This window comes from Anoplophora glabripennis, unplaced genomic scaffold (assembly GCF_000390285.2).
Source record: "Anoplophora glabripennis isolate ALB-LARVAE unplaced genomic scaffold, Agla_2.0 scaffold301, whole genome shotgun sequence".
In the NCBI taxonomy this organism is placed as follows: Eukaryota; Metazoa; Arthropoda; class Insecta; order Coleoptera; family Cerambycidae; genus Anoplophora; species Anoplophora glabripennis.
This window is the reverse complement of record NW_019416435.1, coordinates 408,407-427,569: the sequence shown is the minus strand read 5'-3', so window position 1 is coordinate 427,569 and position 19,163 is coordinate 408,407. Positions and strand designations below refer to the sequence as shown.

The following is a 19,163-nucleotide window of genomic DNA, read 5'->3' as shown; positions in this document are numbered from 1 at the left end:
TGTCACACATTTTTCACACAGAACTAAAATATACATCTTTATGTGGAAGTTTTAAAGCTATTCTTCTATCTAAAACTTATTCATTAATAACAACTTAAACAGAATTGCTTCTCCATTTAACTTAGAAAAATCATTAAAACAGTTACCGGGAAAACTTGGTGAAATATAACTGATAATATGTTCAAGGCACTGAAATAAGGAAACTTCGACTACTAAATCTTAAGGTAGTATAACACGCTAACTAGTTTTATTGACCTAGCAGAACACCAGTTTTGTAACTTAAAACTGTTCGGTAACTCGCGTGCCACTACGAACAGTATGGACCATCTCATATTTCGGCTCCAGCGAATTCAAACTTTAGAAATAATAAAATTATTATAATCGTTTAACTTCTTACATGTATTACATGTATTTAATATATTCCTCACGTCATGGTCACTCACCCTCATAAACTTTGTTATTATGCCAAAAGTATAAGCGGAACGAAAGTATTAGCAAGCCTACTATTTTTTAGCTGCTTAAATGAAATATACGGGGTGTTTTGAAAAAAAATACGACGAATTCAGGAGTTGATAGAACAACAAGAAATAAGATTTTTTCCTATCGACAAGGAGCTAAAATGATTTTATTAAATCAAATTTTACATACAGGGTGTCCCAGTACTTGATAAGAAAAGTCGGGTACAAATAGATGAAATCAAAATAATATTAGTTCTTCATATAATTTTAATTTTTCTTTTCTGTTAACATTTTGACCCTGAAGATGATGGAGGCATCATAAATGTTTCATTACGTCAGAATTTTACCTAACCTCAAGAAATAGCTCAAAATCGCAGGAAATATCGATTTTTTGTTAAAATAGTTCAGATTTTGAAATTAAGTTACATAGATGTATAAATGGAGTCAAAACAAAAACATGTTATTCCTGCACTTTTTCCTCTAAAATGACTCCTTGTGGAGTTACAGCAATTTTTAACCAATTTTGTGTACTATAAAAATGCCTATAACTCCTCAAAGAAGTATTTTAGAGAAAAAAGTACAAGAATAAAAAGTTTTTATTTTGACCCAATTCATGTAAACCGTAAATTAATAGAAAGGAATGTATCATGAGCCCTACACCTAACGAAAGGAAAAAGAGTGGTGTACTTAACTCTTTTTTTAAAGAAAGTACAGGAATAAAAATAAATTAATTTTGACTACACGTCTGTGTACTTTAATTTCAAAATCTTCACTATTTTAACAAAAAATTTCCATTGATGTTGACCTATTTTTTGAGGTTAGGGAAAAACCCTGACGTGATAGAGCATTTTTGGTAGTTATATCGTCTTCAGCGGGTCAAAATACGGGGGTATACAGGCTGTTACAAATCCGCTTCTCACTACAGGGATCTCGAAAACAGTAAGAGATACAGACTAGCTTAAATGGAGGCAAAGTTGCGTAATCAGTAGACCAACACTATTCCTCTAAAAAATCAGGGCTAACATGATTAGTTTTCGAAATATTTGAAAAAAACAAAATTTTGGAAATCCGTTTTTGTTTCATTTCAGCCCTGTTTGAGGTGATATTGAAAAAAGAAGAACACTTTCTCACGGCCACTTTTTGCCCTCTATCGAATGACATAATCAATTTTTATATGTAACGTTTCGTCTTTCCAGGACCATCATCAACTTAATTTTTTTAAATACGACCCTAGAAATTTTATTATATTTTTTTGCAAGCCTTTATGACCCCCAATACTATACTGCCCCAGCCCGAACCATATTCAGACGTTTTATCTCGGAAAATTCATCTTCAATGTATTCATTCCAAATTTATCTAAATTTTTTATTTTGATTTCTTTGTTTATTAAATTCGTACACTGTACGTGTCGTTAGACTCTGAGAAATCCATCTGGTTATTTAAACTATTACCAACACGCATTAAAAGTTTTACTCCCGTGTCCATAGTTATTTCTAGGCTTCTCGAGTGCTAAAAATTCTGATCTTCATTTTCAACCTTTGCGAAAACGAACATGTTTTTGAACATTTTACTGAAATTTTTTAAAGAATAATATTCAGTTGACGTTTTGGTTGTTCATATGCATTTTTAAAAATTAATTTGTCATAATAAAATTAAAATTGTAATAATGTTTTAATTTAGACGCAACAACTTATTATGTTATGTACGACCAAGTGATGGTAATAGTTAATAATAATAAATGTTTTATTGTAACGCGTGGTGATAATAGTTTAAATAACTAGATGGATTTCACGGGGTTTAACGATACTTACAGTGTACGATAATTCAATAAACAAAGAAATATAAACAAAAAATTTAGATAAATTTGGAACGAAAACACTGAAGATGAATTTTTCGAGACAAAACGTCTGAATCTGGTTTGGTCTGAGGCAGTACAGTATTGGGGATCAAAAAGGCTTGCAAAAAATGTAATAATCACCTCAAACAAGGCTGAAATAAAACAAAAACGGATTTCCAAAATTTCGTTTTTTTCAAATATTTCGAAAACTAATCAAGTTAGCCTTGATTTTTTTAGAGGCATAATGTTGGTCCCCTGATTACGCAACTTTGCCCCCATTTAAGTTACTTCATACCTCTTACCGTTTCCGAGATCCCCGTAGTGAGAAGCGAATTTGTAACAGCCTNAGTAGCTTAAATGGGGGCAAAGTTGCGTAATCAGGGGAGCAACATTATGCCTCTAAAAAATCAGGGCTAACATGATTAGTTTTCGAAATATTTGAAAAAAACAAAATTTTGGAAATCCGTTTTTGTTTCATTTCAGCCCTGTTTGAGGTGATATTGAAAAAAGAATGACACTTTCTCACGGCCAATTTTTGCCCTCTATCGAATGACATATTCAATTTTTATGTGTAACGTTTCGTCTTTCCAGGACCATCATCAACTTAATTTTTTTAAATACGACCCTAGAAATTGTATTATATTTTTTGCAAGCCTTTATGACCGCCAATACTATACTGCCTCAGCCCGAACCAGATTCAGACGTTTTGTCTCGAAAAATTAATCTTCAATGTATTCATTCCAAATGTATCTAAATTTTTTTTTTGATTTTTTTGTTTATTAAATTCGTTAGACCCTGGGAAATCCATCTGGTTATTTAAACTATTACCACCACGCATTAAAATAAAAAATTATTAGAGTTTTACTTCCGTGTCTATAGTTATTTCTAGGCTTCTCGAGTGCTAAAAATTCTGATCTTCATTTTCAACCTTTGCCAAAACGAAAATGTTTTTGAACATTTTACTGAAATTTTTTAAAGAATAATATTCAGTTGGCGTTTTAGTTGTTCATATGCATTTGTCATAATAAAATTAAAATTGTAATAATGTTTTAATTTTGACGCAACAACTTATTGAGTTATGTATGACCAAGTGATGGTAATAGTTAATAATAATAAATATTTTATTGTAACGCGTGGTGGTAATAGTTTAAATAACTAGATGGATTTCACAGAGTCTAACGACACTTACAGTGTACGATAATTAAATAAACAAAGAAATCTAAACAAAAAATTTAGATAAATTTGGAACGAAAACACTGAAGATGAATTTTTCGAGACAAAACGTCTGAATCTGGTTCGGTCTAAGATAGCACAGTATTCGGGGTCATAAAGGCTTGCAAAAAATGTAATAATCACCTCAAACAAGGCTGAAATAAAACAAAAACGGATTTCCAAAATTTCATTTTTTTTCAAATATTTCGAAAACTAATCATGTTAGCCTTGATTTTTTTAGAGGCTGTTGGTCCCCTGATTACACAACTTTGCCCCCATTTAAGTTACTTCATACATCTTACCGTTTTCGAGATCACCGTATTGAGAAGCGAATTTGTAACAGCCTGTATAAAACTCTGTTAAAATGTATATTTAAAAAATATATATATGCCTGTGTAATCGATATCCATAAGCAGATACAAATATTCAGATAATATGGTAGATACATTTTTGCCAAAGTTAACACTGGCGAATTATGTTTGAACATAAAATGTGTCTTACTTATACTGCTGATTAGAGATGCCTGTCATCAGAAACAACTGTTCAATTTTCCCTGCAGATAAAATATTTTACACAGACGTAACATAAATATTTTATTGGAAATATCGACATATCCAAAGACACAAAGAAATAAATGAGTTCTCCATAAAATCTGGGCTCGTTGACGATATGTCCTTTGAAAGTAGTTTGTTTATATTACTCGTAGGAACGATTACAACCTGGCTATAAAACTTGTATTGTAATAACGCTATTTCAGCACCCATCACAAAAGAAAAACACTTTAAGGAAGCACTGTCAAATGGGTTATCCTGTCACGTTATATAACTACTACAACATATAACACTATGTGATAAATGAGTATATCATGCAAGTAACACCATCCATCATAAATATTAGACACATTCAAAGGTATAACGTTTTAAACTCATATTGCTCTTTATCGAAACATTTTATTTGGAATACTTAAATTTTGTTTTAGGAAAAATATTCTTATACGTTCAATTATTCAGACATTTGACGCACCTGCATTAAATTAAAAAAGTATACATATTTTGAAACTATAATCCACAAGGAAATTGCATAGTAGAGAAAATAAAACAATTACTTTCAAAGTATGTTTATAGGTAGGTAATATTTAAAACTATCAAATTTCACATTTTGACATGAAGTTTAATGTCGAGGTATTTTATTTTTATTTTGAACCCATCAAAATTTAAATAATAGTTATCATTTACTTAGGTACATTTTGCATTAATGCAATGACTGGCATTTTTTAAAGTAATTTGCATGTAAATTTTAAGTGACTAAACCATTGTCTTAACTGCGATACGACATGCCCATATCCAGAATGCAGGACTGACAAATAGTAGGGTAAGTACCTTCTTGTAAATATATGTAGTTATTTAATTAAGGTTTTATAGTATCAAAATTAATAGCGCAAATAGCTGCAAGTACACAATACTAAAAGCAAAAAAGTCTTAGTAAACATGGGTCCGCAAACGCACCGTTTTTGAGACATAGGGTGTAAAAGACGATTTTTTTTTTTTTGAGTTTTTTGACGATATATCAGGAACCGTTTGAGATAGAGAATTCAAATTTTGTACACGTATTATCATTAACATTAGGTACTTTTGAGCGCTAATTCAATTTTTATTCATATGACATGGCGGATATTTTAGGATTGCGTGAGGTTCTCTTGACCCTAATTTTTACAACTCTGGGAAAATTGACATTCCGACAATGTTTTCTACACAAAAAGGTACTCATCATTAAAAGCTCGAAGGCGAAACGTTTTCAAGATAAATGGTGTTTTATGATGGAAAACATGATAGAAAGTGGCAACATGAAAAAAAAAATGTATTTAAAAAATAAGCAAATAAACAACAAAAACAGTTGTTGTTGAAAATGGCCTCCTCCTACGGTAATGCAGGCTTCCAACCTACGTCTGAATGACTGACATTCATACATATTGGAAGGCTGCACTACCGTAGGAGGCCACAGAAAAAAGGTTGATACATAAATTATAGGAAATGTTCTCTAGATTAATTTATTACATAACTATTTTCACCGCAAAGTGAGTCGGAAAGGAAATATCGTCGAAAAACTGTTTTGGAGCGCCATTTTTCCAATATGGCGGCTACTTCCGGNAGAATGCAGGACTGACAAATAGTAGGGTAAGTACCTTCTTGTAAATATATGTAGTTATTTAATTAAGGTTTTATAGTATCAAAATTAATAGCGCAAATAGCTGCAAGTACACAATACTAAAAGCAAAAAAGTCTTAGTAAACATGGGTCCGCAAACGCACCGTTTTTGAGACATAGGGTGTAAAAGAGGATTTTTTTTTGAGTTTGTTGACGATATATCAGGAATCGTTTGAGATAGAGAATTCAAATTTTGTACACGTATTATCATTAACATTAGGTACTTTTGAGCGCTAATTCAATTTTTATTCATATGACATGGCGGATATTTTAGGATTGCGTGAGGTTCTCTTGACCCTAATTTTTACAACTCTGGGAAAATTGACATTCCGACAATGTTTTCTACACAAAAAGGTACTCATCATCAAAAGCTCGAAGGCGAAACGTTTTCAAGATAAATGGTGTTTTATGATGGAAAACATGATAGAAAGTGGCAACATGAAAAAAAAAATGTTTTTAAAAAATAAGCAAATAAACAACAAAAACAGTTGTTGTTGAAAATGGCCTCCTCCTACGGTAATGCAGGCTTCCAACCTACGTCTGAATGACTGACATTCATACATATTGGAAGGCTGCACTACCGTAGGAGGCCATTTTCAACAACTGTTGTGATTTTTTTTCTTATTTGCTTAGTTTTAAAATATTTATTTTATCATGTCATATTTATTACTTTTCTATTTTATTATTTATCACGTTTCACCTTTTTTGTGTAGAAAACATTGGCGGTTTAAGACATGCCAATTTTTCCAAAGTTGTAAAAAAATTGAATTAGCGCTCAAAAGTTACTATAGTCCAATCAGCTGGAAGTTTTGCCTGTGAAGTTTTAGGGGAGTTTTGAAAATTGGTATATTTATAGATTTTGACGTGCTTTTTCCGAGTTTTTACTTTGCCACCTCTTTTTTTTCCTGAAGTAGCCGCCATATTGGAAAAATTGCGCTCCAAAACAGTTTTTCAACGATATTTCCTTTCCTACTCACTTTACGGTGAAAATAGTTATATAATAAATTAACCTAGAGAGCATTTCCTATAATTTATGTATCAACCATTTTTCTGTGAAATTAATAGTTTCAACGTACGAGCGCCGCAAATTCTACTCCAACACGCGTATTGGCCAACAAACTCATATCCACACCACCATGAGGTAGAGTTCCTGACACGTTTTTTTTAGTGGTATCCCCAGAAGGCCTAATCTACATCTGATGCACTGTTGAATAAATTTAGTGCCATTCTTCTTCGTTTCGCTATCCCTGATGGACCAGGCTTTACGAGTTCTGAGCAAAACCACACGGATAGGAAGTTCTTCCAAGTTATCCGCGATAGGGTTCTCTTCTTCGACTTCATCACCTTCTTCCTCGATTTCGTCGAAGGTTTGCTGAAGAACTATCTCCGTATCTTCCTCTTCATCACTGTCTTGTAGATCAACATCCAAATTATGGCAGGTACCATTGCAATTCGCGCAGATAACGGAGCACCAGCCTTTCTGCACCTACAGGCTCCCCGACATCCTTTTTTACATTTGAAAGAAATTAGTTTTAGTAAGTTTGCTGGAGCTGGGGGCTCGAATGTGGTGAGAAATTAGTCCACTTTTGTTTTTTTTCCATCCCCATCGCTCTACATTTTTTCCAACTCCATACCACTGCTGAACCTGGTAATAAGTTAGGAACGAATGTTGTCGTGCTGCTGCTTCTGTCGGTGGCAGCGATGCAATATTAAATTTATTTTTAAATGCTGATTTCATGAAGCATGTATATCTGTAGGTGTACTTTTACGCCACTGTAAGGAGGAAGCGTTCTCCAGCTTCAGCAATGCTTTCCGGGTTAGCATTTGGATTTTTAAATACCCGGATGAGCTCGCTTATATCTCGGTTCTTTCGGAGTACATTGGCACATTTTATTTCGATCTACATCTTCGACGATAACTATAATGGAATCAAATGTAGATGAAATGCTGATTGCCATATTGAGGCCGTAGTAGACCGGGTTTTCAACGCGTAGTAAAATATTTTTCGTTGATATACGAAATACGCGTGTTGGAGTAGACTTTGCGGCGCCCGTACGCCGAAACTATTCATTTTACAGAAAAAAGGTTGATACATAAATTATAGGAAATGTTCTCTAGATTAATTTATTACATAACTATTTTCAATCGCAAAGTGAGTCGGAAAGGAAATATCGTCGAAAAACTGTTTTGGAGCGCCATTTTTCCAATATGGCGGCTACTTCCGGAAAAAAAGAGGTGGCAAAGTAAAAATTCGGAAAGAGCACGTCAAAATCTATAGATATACTAATTTTCAAAACTCCCCTAAAACTTCACAGGCAACCCCCTTTTTCAGCGCCAAATGATTGGACAACTAATGGTGATGATAATACGTGTACGAAATTTGAGTTCTATATCTCAAACGGTTTCTGATCGCCAAAAACTGAAAAGCTTTTTTTTTTGAGACACTAAGTATATCTCGAAAACGGTGCATTTACGGACCTGACTATGACTTTTTGCATCTAGTATCGTGTATTTACAGCTGCTTCAATTTGCGCTATTAATTATGATATATCCTGTATATTTAAATATATGAGCAAATGACCTATACTTGACCTTATACCTATTTATTTATTGTCATATTTACAAAATAAAATTTCAAATCGGTAATAAATTCTGAAATTGGTAGTCTTAGTAATAAATTTGCGAAAAATAAAATTTGTACTAATGTTCATATGTATTAGATTTTATCGGTGTGTTTGAAATTTGTTGTTTTTTTTAATTAAAGTTAGGTGTTGTATTGTCTCTGCTAAATCGTAGTGTCTTTATAAAGAGACGTAATTTAACTGATTATGAGTAACTGAAAGTGATTTTTTGCGTCTGTTTATAAACTACATTATTTTACAACGTTTTACATCAAATCCTGACGAAATTTAACTTTATTGTTACTATTTGTTAGTTATAACAAGAGGAATCAGCCTAAAAGTTTCGTCGCAACATCACTGTTACACCCCGTAAATTAAAATGCACTATTCAGTATGCTGCACATAATCCCAAATGCGTTGACGACGTAGATAAAATAAGAATGAGAAATGAGTTCCTTAAATATTCAACCCTTTTTCAAGACTCAAGTGTGCGCAACGGAGGGAAAGCCTCTATTGACAAGGAAACATAATATAAGTTCTTGACCTCATAACCCACACTGATTTATTATGCGCGCTTCTATCTTTCTCAAAGTTGCGGTTTGTAATACAAAAGACCTTTTATGGAGAAACTGTACGCAGGAGTTTTCAATTTTTAATAGAATGCTTTCATTTTTTATGTTGAAATATTTTTTCCAATCTTCCTAAATTTAATCGATTTTACCATGACAGATTTTTATTCTGAAATATGTAGTTTCAATACCCTTTATGGAGAAATTTTCCGCATGAATGTCTTTCAATTTTGAATTCAATGTTTTCGTTATTTACATCCAGTGTGTCCCGAGATGGAGTACCGCACTCTTGTAAACTTTTTTATTGTTGACTTTTCGAGAAAAAGTTATTCTTGACAAAAAGTTTTGCTTATCGTGGAAAGCCATGGGCAGTAATCAAATATGTAATACAATATACAGGTCACTAAAAAAAATTTAAAATGTGAAATTTTCCATAAGTAAAGTGCCTTTAATTTTAGTTTTCGTTAAAAACTGTATTTAACAAAGTTGTTCGAGAACTAAAGAAATGCTTAAATACGGAGTTTAGTCCGAAAAGAACAATTACATTTGCAAATAAAAAGACGCCGCAATTTTTAACTATCTGGCATATCATATGCATAATTATCATGAATATTCAATCAATCAATCAGTCAATGTTCAGATCAAAATATTTATTTTTATTAATTGCCCACAGAATATTTTTTATTAATAATGCTAACCCTGGAGCAACGAATTTATATAATGTGAAATGTTCTGGAATTCATAATTTCTAAGATAATTTGTTTAGACTAAATTTTCCTAATTTTTTAAGAAAACGTAAATTTTTAAGAAAATATAGAATTATTTTTCATGCTTACTGCATATTAAAATGAAACCTAAAAATAAAAAATCTCTCTTTTTTAAATGTTCGTAAAAACTCAATGCTCTTACTGAATTTTCAAAAATCTGAGTGGTGTCAAAATTCTGAGGGAAGTAGTATACAAATTATCATACTTATTTACATTCCAATTTAGTTATTTTACTATACTATGGATTTAGACCATAGGTTTTTAAAGCTTTTTCAGCTAAAATAATCCGAAACGGATTTTTAAGATCTCATATATTTGATAGATCAAGGATTTGTTCAGTAACTTTCAATGGAGCATAAAAATTGGCGTCAGCTGCTGCTCCTACAAATGTTCGACTCATGCTTTAATGCGGACAACCTACAAAGTCTTTAAACTCGCAGCAGTTTTAAAAATCTATGTGCCCTTTATTTGCGACCGAGAAACTTCCAGAATTACTTTTTATTCCTCCTTAATATGAATTAAAAGTTTCTTTGTGAAAGTTTCTTAATTCTTTAGTGATAAAAGATGAATATCACAGGCCAAAAAATGAAATATATAAGGCAATATAAAGCGTTTAAAGCAATTTTATAATAAATATCTTTTTGATTAGTAAAAATATTCATTTTATACTTTCTGTTAAAAAATTATTTACGTTGAAAAGAATCTGTCGATAACGAAGGATTTTGACAATAAGGATTAGAAAATAAAATATCAACTTACAAAACTGCAGAGTTTTTTCCTTAAGTTACTCGCCTAACTCAAACATTTTGTGTTCGTAATAAAGTTGAAGCAACACAACGTTTGCATAATACATATTGCAATATGTTTCGCTTTTCCTTTACATGACCTTCTTATTAGTATTTCCATTGCATTTATTTCTTTTTTTTTCAGCTTCTTAATAAAAGAATAATAAATGATAAAAAGTGAAAAATATATCGTAAATAGTGGAATAAATATAACTTTTTATTACAAAATATATTTAAGTCTAATCAAAAGATTATACTAGATCTGTGTATTTGTAGGCTGATAATACTTAAAAAATGGTCAGTAAATAAATTAAGCGAAACTAGAATCAATTTAGCAGATATTAAGACGAACAAAAATATACATATATTTCATTCAAGGTGACGGTATGCCCATAAAACGCAAATAAACATATTGCCCGTTCAAGATATTTTTTCTGTTCATATGTTGTTGTTATGACGGTAACTCGTATCATTCATCTTGCGGCCTATGTACATGAATGTGTCCTTATGAAATGTGAAGGCAGGCACTGCCTCGATGGAGTCTCCCTAATATCCTGAGGTGGCAAGAATGCTACCCCAGATATTTGTGCCTTTTCACCATTGAACAGATACAATCAGAGAAGGTGTAAGGAATCCTCTTCTTCCTGTCCGGATAATCCGCACATAACATGCTGTTCCACCCAACTCTACTGAGGTAGTCGTTGATATCCGTAACCTAAAAGTCCTACAACAATCCTATTGCTACTTTTATTTCGCTATTAGCTATATGTCGCGAAAATAACTTCTGTCGTGGCATATTTAATAAAAACGATTGTCAAATTTTTCAAATTTATCAAATATGCATCTAAATTGCGTGCATGTAACAGTGATTCTAAGGCCACTAATTGAGAATCTACTATTAAGTTTAGAAATTCCAGAATATCGCATATTACCACTTTGCCGCAGCGAATATTTTGGCTAAAATTTAAAGTATCGGGGTTTGGGGTCTCTGAACCCTGATTTAACGTCGAAATTTCAAAATTCAAAATGACGGATCCAATATAGCGGACACAAATAATTGTTAACTCATTATGTAGCTATAGCAAGATTTCGAGTAAATTGGGGTTTTTCAGAACTGTGATTTATTTTTGTATTTCAAAGTAATTTCAAAGGTCAAATAGGCGGAACTAAAACGATGGGCAAGCACACTTTCTAGCCTATTTTCGGGGTTTTCAAATATAGATACCTCTCAACTTACAGCGATATCTGCAAGTACAAAAATTAAACTAAAGCATTTCAGTACTGTCCGACTGCGCTACTCATTATGTCAATGCGGTATACATCATGCAGCAAAAGGTCATACCTGAAATTCTTAAAGTTTGTAAAAAAAGGCTATAGATATACAGGGTGTCCCGAAATTAGGGGGCAATATTTCTACAGGGTGTTCTATGTCGAAAAAGATTACTTTTACTGAGGTGGTGTCCTATCTTGTTAGTAGTGTAATGTTAAGCGTACGTTTAACGGTGTATCCTCCAATAGTTTTCTTACATCATTTTGCAGAAAGTTTAAGTATCCTTCTGCATTCAGACAAACGGGACTGAATTGGTCCAAGTAGCTAGTTTCGTAGTTATTTAGAAAAAAACATCAACAGAGTGGTCCCTTTAAGTGTCTATAACTTCCTTAGGAAGAATTTTTGGACCCACGTTTATATAAAGAAAAAGTAATCTTTTTCGACATAAAACACCCTGTAGAAATATTGCCCCCTAATTTCGAGACACCCTGTATACTGATGGTGCCACACACCATTTCAAGTATCTTTTCAAATTAGTAATTTAATGAATCATAAGAAAGAGTTTGACATAGATGCCGAATGGCACTTTTTCACAACAACCCACGGAAAAGATAATAGCGACGGAATTGGAATGATAGTAAAGTGAGAAGCTACAAGAGCTAGCTTACAAGCTTCGAAAAATAAAGCCATTCTATACGTTAAAACTCTTTATTCATGGGCTAATGAGCGACCGTTCTACATAAAAAATTTTATACAGCAAAGAAGATCACGAACAAAACCATATACTCTTGACAAAAAGATTTAATGACTGTCCACATCTTACAAAAATTCAACTAAGACATGTATTTATCCCAAAAAAGAATGATTGCAAAAAATGTCATTGATTTATTCTTCAATTTCGTGAACGGATGTCGTTTAATTTTGAAATTGCAATGGACAAAATTAGATTAGAGTTCAAAATCTTCATATAGCTATCAACTGGGTTAAAAAGGATTTGTGTCCACCATATTGGATACACTATTTTGGATTCTGAAATTTCAATGCTAAGGTAAGGTTTAGAGACCCCAAATACCCCCACGCCGGTACTTTAAATGAAATGTTAAATGTTAAATGATGGTAATATCAGTCATATTGAATTCACCATTTTGGAATATTGAATCCTAATGGTAAATTCTTATTTAGTGGTCTTAGAATCACTACTATATGCGTTTTAGAGGCATATTTTACAAATTTGTTTTTTTGTTTTTATTTAAAATGCCATATTTGATGCGCCATATTTTATTTTTCAGAGGGCCACATTTTTCCCGAAAGTTCTTGCCTAGACAAACATTTTAATGCCCCATACGTCTTGATCGGTCAACCAAAATTTTGGGAGCACTGTTGATCCGGTTGACGTGAAATGTTCTGTTTATATTTTTGCCAAAGCCAAAGGAAAATGCAGAATTTTTAATATTTTCTGTAATAAGAATATTTTAAATAATAATGTCAGTTTTTACTATATTCCGGTAATCTTGAATTTTTTGTAAATGCGTTTAGACTTTTACCAGTACAGGAATATAGTACACTTTCACTATTGTCATATTAGTACGGAGAGAAGGAAGGAAAAGATAGGTAATATACAGGGTGTTCCTAAATAAGTGTCGCAACGGAAAACTGTAAATTCCTCTTAAAAAAAGAAACATTATTTTCCTCTTCCATTTTTCTCTCCGGGCTTTCGTTTTCGAGATACACGGTGCCAAAACTTTAATTTTTTTTTTTAGTTTTTCGCCAATATCTTAGGAATCGTTTGAACTACAGGACTGAGCTTTTGTACACACATTACCACTATTAATAGCTACTTTTTCGCACCCTTCTCGAATTCATTGGACGTGCCAGATGGTGGACGTGGTGGAGATTTTAAGGTATTGTAAAGGTTCCCCCCCCCCTAAATTTTACGCCACTGGAAAAATTGACTTTTGACATCAAATTCTAAAGCGCCAATGAATTTTACACAATAAGAGTTTTCTTGGTTCATTGCTCTAAAGTCAACCGTTTTCAAGAAAAATTACTTTTTATGAACAAAAGCAAACATTTTTGCTAACGTTCCATGTCAATACTATCGAAAAGTTGACCGATAGAGGTGAAGCCGCAGCGGCAGAAAGAAACATGATTAGAAGATGTAATGCGTGCATTCAAGCCAACGGACGTAATTTTGAACAGTTTCTGTAAATTTTACTCGCCAAATTGATAAAAAAAGTTTAAGTCCTATCTGTTGTTAAATTTCGTTAAAATTGTTAATTATTACTACCTATTTTTTGAATTACAAAAGATTTTCGAAACGTTAGCAAAATGTGAGCAATTAGCCAAGCCTCTTATTGTGTAAAATTCATTGACGCTTTAGAATTTGCTGTCAAAAGTCAATTTTTCCAGTGGTGTAAAATTTAGGGGGGTGAAAAACCCTTACGATACCTTAAAATCTCCACCACTGGCACGTCCAATGAATTCGAGAAGGGTGCGAAAAAGTAGCTATTAATAGTGGTAATGTGTGTACAAAAGCTCAGTCATGTAGTTCAAACGATTCCTAAGATATTGGCGGAAAACTAAAAAAAAAATAAAGTTTTGACACCGTGTATCTCGAAAACGAAAGCCCGGAGAGAAAAATGGAAGAGGAAACTAATGTTTCTTTTTTCAAGAGGAATTTACAGTTTTCCGTTGCGACACTTATTTAGGAACACCCTGTATAATACTAATACGAGTCATAATAATTCAATCATTCTCTATAATCGCGTAACTTTTCTAAAATTTTAATTCGTAAAAAATCTATCCTAATGAACGCGGTTCTATACTATACTTCTTATCAGATCGTTTTTGTACACATACCCAAAAAAAAAGAATAGTTTTGTTTCAAAAATTGTACGTGGTACGCCATATGTGACAGAGAATATAAATGTAATTAAAAAAATTACATAATTAAGGAGGGAAAAAGCCGAAATCTCTTATTCTTTATCTCTTTCCAACGTAATCAAAATAAATATTTGTTATATCAAGCCAAACTCAAATACAAGACTTTTTAACAATCCTTATTTATTATGTGCTGCGTAAATACTAATGTACTGCAACTAAATTACAAAAAACATTGAATGAACATTGATGTTAATGTTTATGGATAAATTTTTTGAATTTATAGCAATATTTAATTAACAACTTCTTAAAACTTTTTGGCAACTGTTCAATAATGTATTGTATGTATGTAATGTAACAGATTTCAACTTATAAAAGTCTTGTATTTGGGTATAGCTTGATATAACAAATATTTATTTTGACTACATTGGAAAGAGATATAGAATAAGAGATTTCTGCTTTATAGAATCCTTAACAACCATATTTAGATAGGTTTCATTGAAAGAATTAAATATTTAGCCGATAATTGATAATAAACAAATTACTTAATTTAGTACCACATCAAACACTAAAAATCAAAATAACTCGGAAACGCACAGGAATTTCGAAACAGAAGACGGGACATTATTTTTGTTAAACTGTATGTAGATAATGAAAATAACAGTTTTTTTTTAAATAGTCATTGGCGTAGAAGTTCTATTTAAGAAAGGGGTTGAGCACCTCCTCCACTCCGCCACTGTGCAAGTTTTTAAAGATTCTTATCGCTTGTTTTATGCCCCTTAATTAATAGGCATTATCCAACAAACATGAAAAAAATCTAAGGATTCGTTTATAAGTTACCTATAATGAAAATTCGAGAAAAAAAATTATATTCAACACCCTCTATCTCGGAAACGAAGCCTTCTACGACATATGATTATAGGAACTTTTCTTTTTAAAAACATGTGTTCTATCTCCTGTTAAAGTTAAACTGACTCACCCTGTATAAATATATTTAATATGGCCTCAACAGCAACAATTAAAAGAATTAATAAAAAATATTCTTTTTATTAAAAAAGTATTTATAAAAAAAACAAGTGAATCAGGATTTGATTATACCACGAGAAGTAAAAAAAGAGCAGAGAAACCCACATTAGCCTTTTTCGTATCACTGGTTGGCCTGCACCCACAGTCCCGATAAAATCAGCCACTTTGTACAATAATCAATTACCAAATATAAAATAAGTATGAAAAACAAACATTTTGTAATTTTTTGTTATATTATTGTTTGTTTATTCTTTGGTCTTATAGAAAGTTTCGGTAAACACATCCACTGCCTACCCACAGGCTATATATTATTTATGTTTAATTACCTTCGACCTTATATCCCCACATGGAGGTAAACACTCACTGTGTCAATAACAATTTACAGGATATTCTTTTTTTCATATTACTCCTACACCAGTGTTAGTTTTTCAACCCCAATACGAAGTTACTTAACTCAGTTCCAATTTCATATCCCAACACAGTGACTTTTAAAAACTTCATCGCATCTCTAGAGACGTTTACCCTATTTTAGCTTTTATTGTTTACTTTAGAAAGAAAATTTTATGTTGTCTGCGCCTTATAAACTTTATGGAGAAAACTGAAAAATGTATGTGATGTATTATGAATGGGAAGGTTTTATTGCAGATATATAAGTAGAGATATCTAGAAGGAATGTATACAGGGTCTTAGAAGTTTGACCGCCTTAATTGTAACAGACGATAGAATGCATTAAAATAAACAAAACAAAAAAACATACATGACATGGGTCCTAAACTCAACCATTTTCCAGAAAAAAATTATCAAAATCTCCAACTTGATTAGTTAAGGAATATTGACATAACTGTGTGCATAGAATACCGTAAAATACAATGTTTATCACTTTTTTGAACTTCTTGATGCTTAATTCTAAAAAATAATTAGCGTTGTAATAAATTTAAAATTCGATAAAATTCATATCGAGCAGTGTGACAACGACCCGGCGGATAGCACGAGGTACTAAGCTGTCCAGCAATACGCAGTTGTTATCTGGAATTGGACCGTGTCTGAGTGTTTTTTGCGTATCACTATTTCCTTTTCTTGAAGTGTTTTCCAGCGAGTGCGCAAAAATTGAATTCGAAGGTGTCGTGCGTGCATCGAAAATGATGCTGGACATTTTGAGCATATGTTGTAGTTAGATTTGTACTTGTGTGTTTAAAAATTATTTGATTTTGCTTTTTGGTAAGTACCTAAATTATTTTTGATACATATGATTATTTGGATGATGTGAATTTTTGGGTACTTTAATTACATTTCTTTCAAAATCATAATTTGATTAAAAGTTAAATTCCTGTTTTAAGAGATTCATAATTACTAAAATTCGAGCTAAAACTTATAGTCCAGATGGTATCTGTTTCAAATAGCCATATTTGGCTGATTCGTATATCCACGGAGATTTTTGGCTTTTTGGCTTTCAAATATCACTAGAAATGAAAATTTTTCTATGCGCATAAAAAAAAACGTGGGCTTAACTTCTGGCGGAACAATATGTTAAAAAAATTGGAAAAATGTCATATTTTTCTTCCTATTTAATTATGTATCTTTTTAAGAGTTGATTTTAGGCGAAAATGGAAACGGAAAAAAATGTTTGTAATTAAATTTTTTACAATCCCTGACTGGTGACAAATTGAATGAAACATGATTATTATGGTAAAAATCGAAAAAATCACAAAAATGGGTTAAAAAACAATACTTTTTAGGGAATTTTTTTGGTGTATTTAAATTGGGTGTAGGACCTTTATACTTCAAGAAAACTTTATGTTATGTAGAATCATCACACCAAATTTCATCAAAATCGGTTCGATAGATTTTGCATAATAATTTTGCAATCCAGATTAAAAAAAATTGCAAAGAGCGACCGAAAAAAAGCCTAATTTTTCGCCCCTTTGTGAGACCTCGTAAATTTACTCCAAATGTGTGCCAAAAGATAGCCTATGGTGAGACTTGAATCGTCTATAAGTTTTAGCTTGAGGCTACATTTCGTTTTCGAGTTTCGGTTGATTAAAGTTGTCATTATTACATGGATTGTTGGATCGAGGTTACACCGCTAAAAAAAAATCGCTTGTACTTCACATGTGGCATATGTATTCCGAAGTACTTTTTCGCGCTGAGCACGAATTTGGTATTAGAATTGCTTCATCACCCTTCGGTCTTCATGAAATGACTGAAAAGCTTCAGAAAAATGAAGAATTTCGAAGATTCCAAGATTAATTATTTGACTTCCAAATGACCTGTAGTCATAGAGATTTGAACCTTTGATTTTAAATCAGCGACTTTGAAAACTCTATAACTATCCATGTAAAAATGACAACTTTAATCAACCGTAACTTGAAAACAAAATGCCGCCTCAAGCTAAAACTTATAGATGATTCAAGTCTCATCATAGACTAGCTTTTGGCACACATTTGGAGTAAATTTATGAGGTCTCACAAAGGGGCGAAAATTTCGGTCGCTCTTTTCAAAATTTTGCACAGCCCTTAGATACTTGAAAATTTAATCACGTATAGAAGGGCTCTCAGGCTTTCAAACTCTTTTTGAAAAATTCGAATCCATCAATTAGGAGAGCTCTGGTGCTTGTTTAAACATTGGTCGAATTTTTGTACTTATAAACAATTAGAACTTTGTGAATATTCAATCAAATCAATTTTTTTAAAGCAGGTTTTAAAAATTCTTGGAAAGACGCTTCTTTAAAAGAAACAGATCGATTGATCAATTAGTTACGATACAACTTCGAGCCGGCCGAAGCGGCCGCGTTCTTTGCTTCCCCCACCACCACCACCCGTACGATTTTATTGAATTTGTCGCTTGCATAAATAACTTTAAACACGTTTTAAAGTAGGTTGCCAATGAAGAAAAGTATTGTAATCTTAGACCTGGTAAGTACTCGGAATACCAAAGGTATTCTTCGAAAAATTAGCCCGGATGTCCCAGTACATTTAGTGTAAATGATGGCTTGTTAAGATTTTATTTTATTTGGTATATATCATTGATATAATAAATATAAATATATGAATAATATTTTCGGACACTGAGGGACATCTATAGGAGAGTGGAAAGGTATTTGTATTTAAATTTTTAAAAAAGAGGAAGATAACACTATCGGTTGCCGAAAAACGTCGCTTCGCGTAGAGTAAAGAGCGTTTCTCGTGGAGTTTTTGTTCGAGTTTTGTAAAATGGCTAGCTGTCGTGGGTGTCGGCAAAATAATTACTATTGCTAATTATTATACGTGATTTGCACGGATTAAAACCACGATTCGCAATAAAAGGCATCGCTGTTTAGTTTCAGTAAGTTTTAGTTGAAGAGCGTGCCAGATTTTCTTTTAAATTGAGTCATATTTGTCTGTTATGTCTCTATTGTTAGGGAATTCGGCATTGGAGGTAAGCGTGCACAAAATTTCTATAAAAATATAATTCAAGTCCTAACTCATTACAGAACAACGTTATTTATTTGTTTTTATCTACACTTTTAGACGTTTTACCTGGGAGGTAGTAGTTTTT

The 19,163-nt window shown here is 32.3% G+C and overlaps 1 protein-coding gene across 1 annotated transcript in view; it reads right to left on the bottom strand.

Moving 5' to 3' along the window:
* The window catches only part of LOC111691526, a gene marked incomplete at its 3' end in the record, with an annotated part of 336,616 nt that overhangs the window by 209,818 nt on the left and 107,635 nt on the right, over positions 1-19,163 (bottom strand). The window contains exon 3 of the mRNA XM_023454534.1: positions 6,906-7,197. Within this exon, the coding sequence (XP_023310302.1) occupies positions 6,906-7,197 (292 nt within the window). The remainder of the gene's footprint in view (positions 1-6,905; positions 7,198-19,163) is intronic.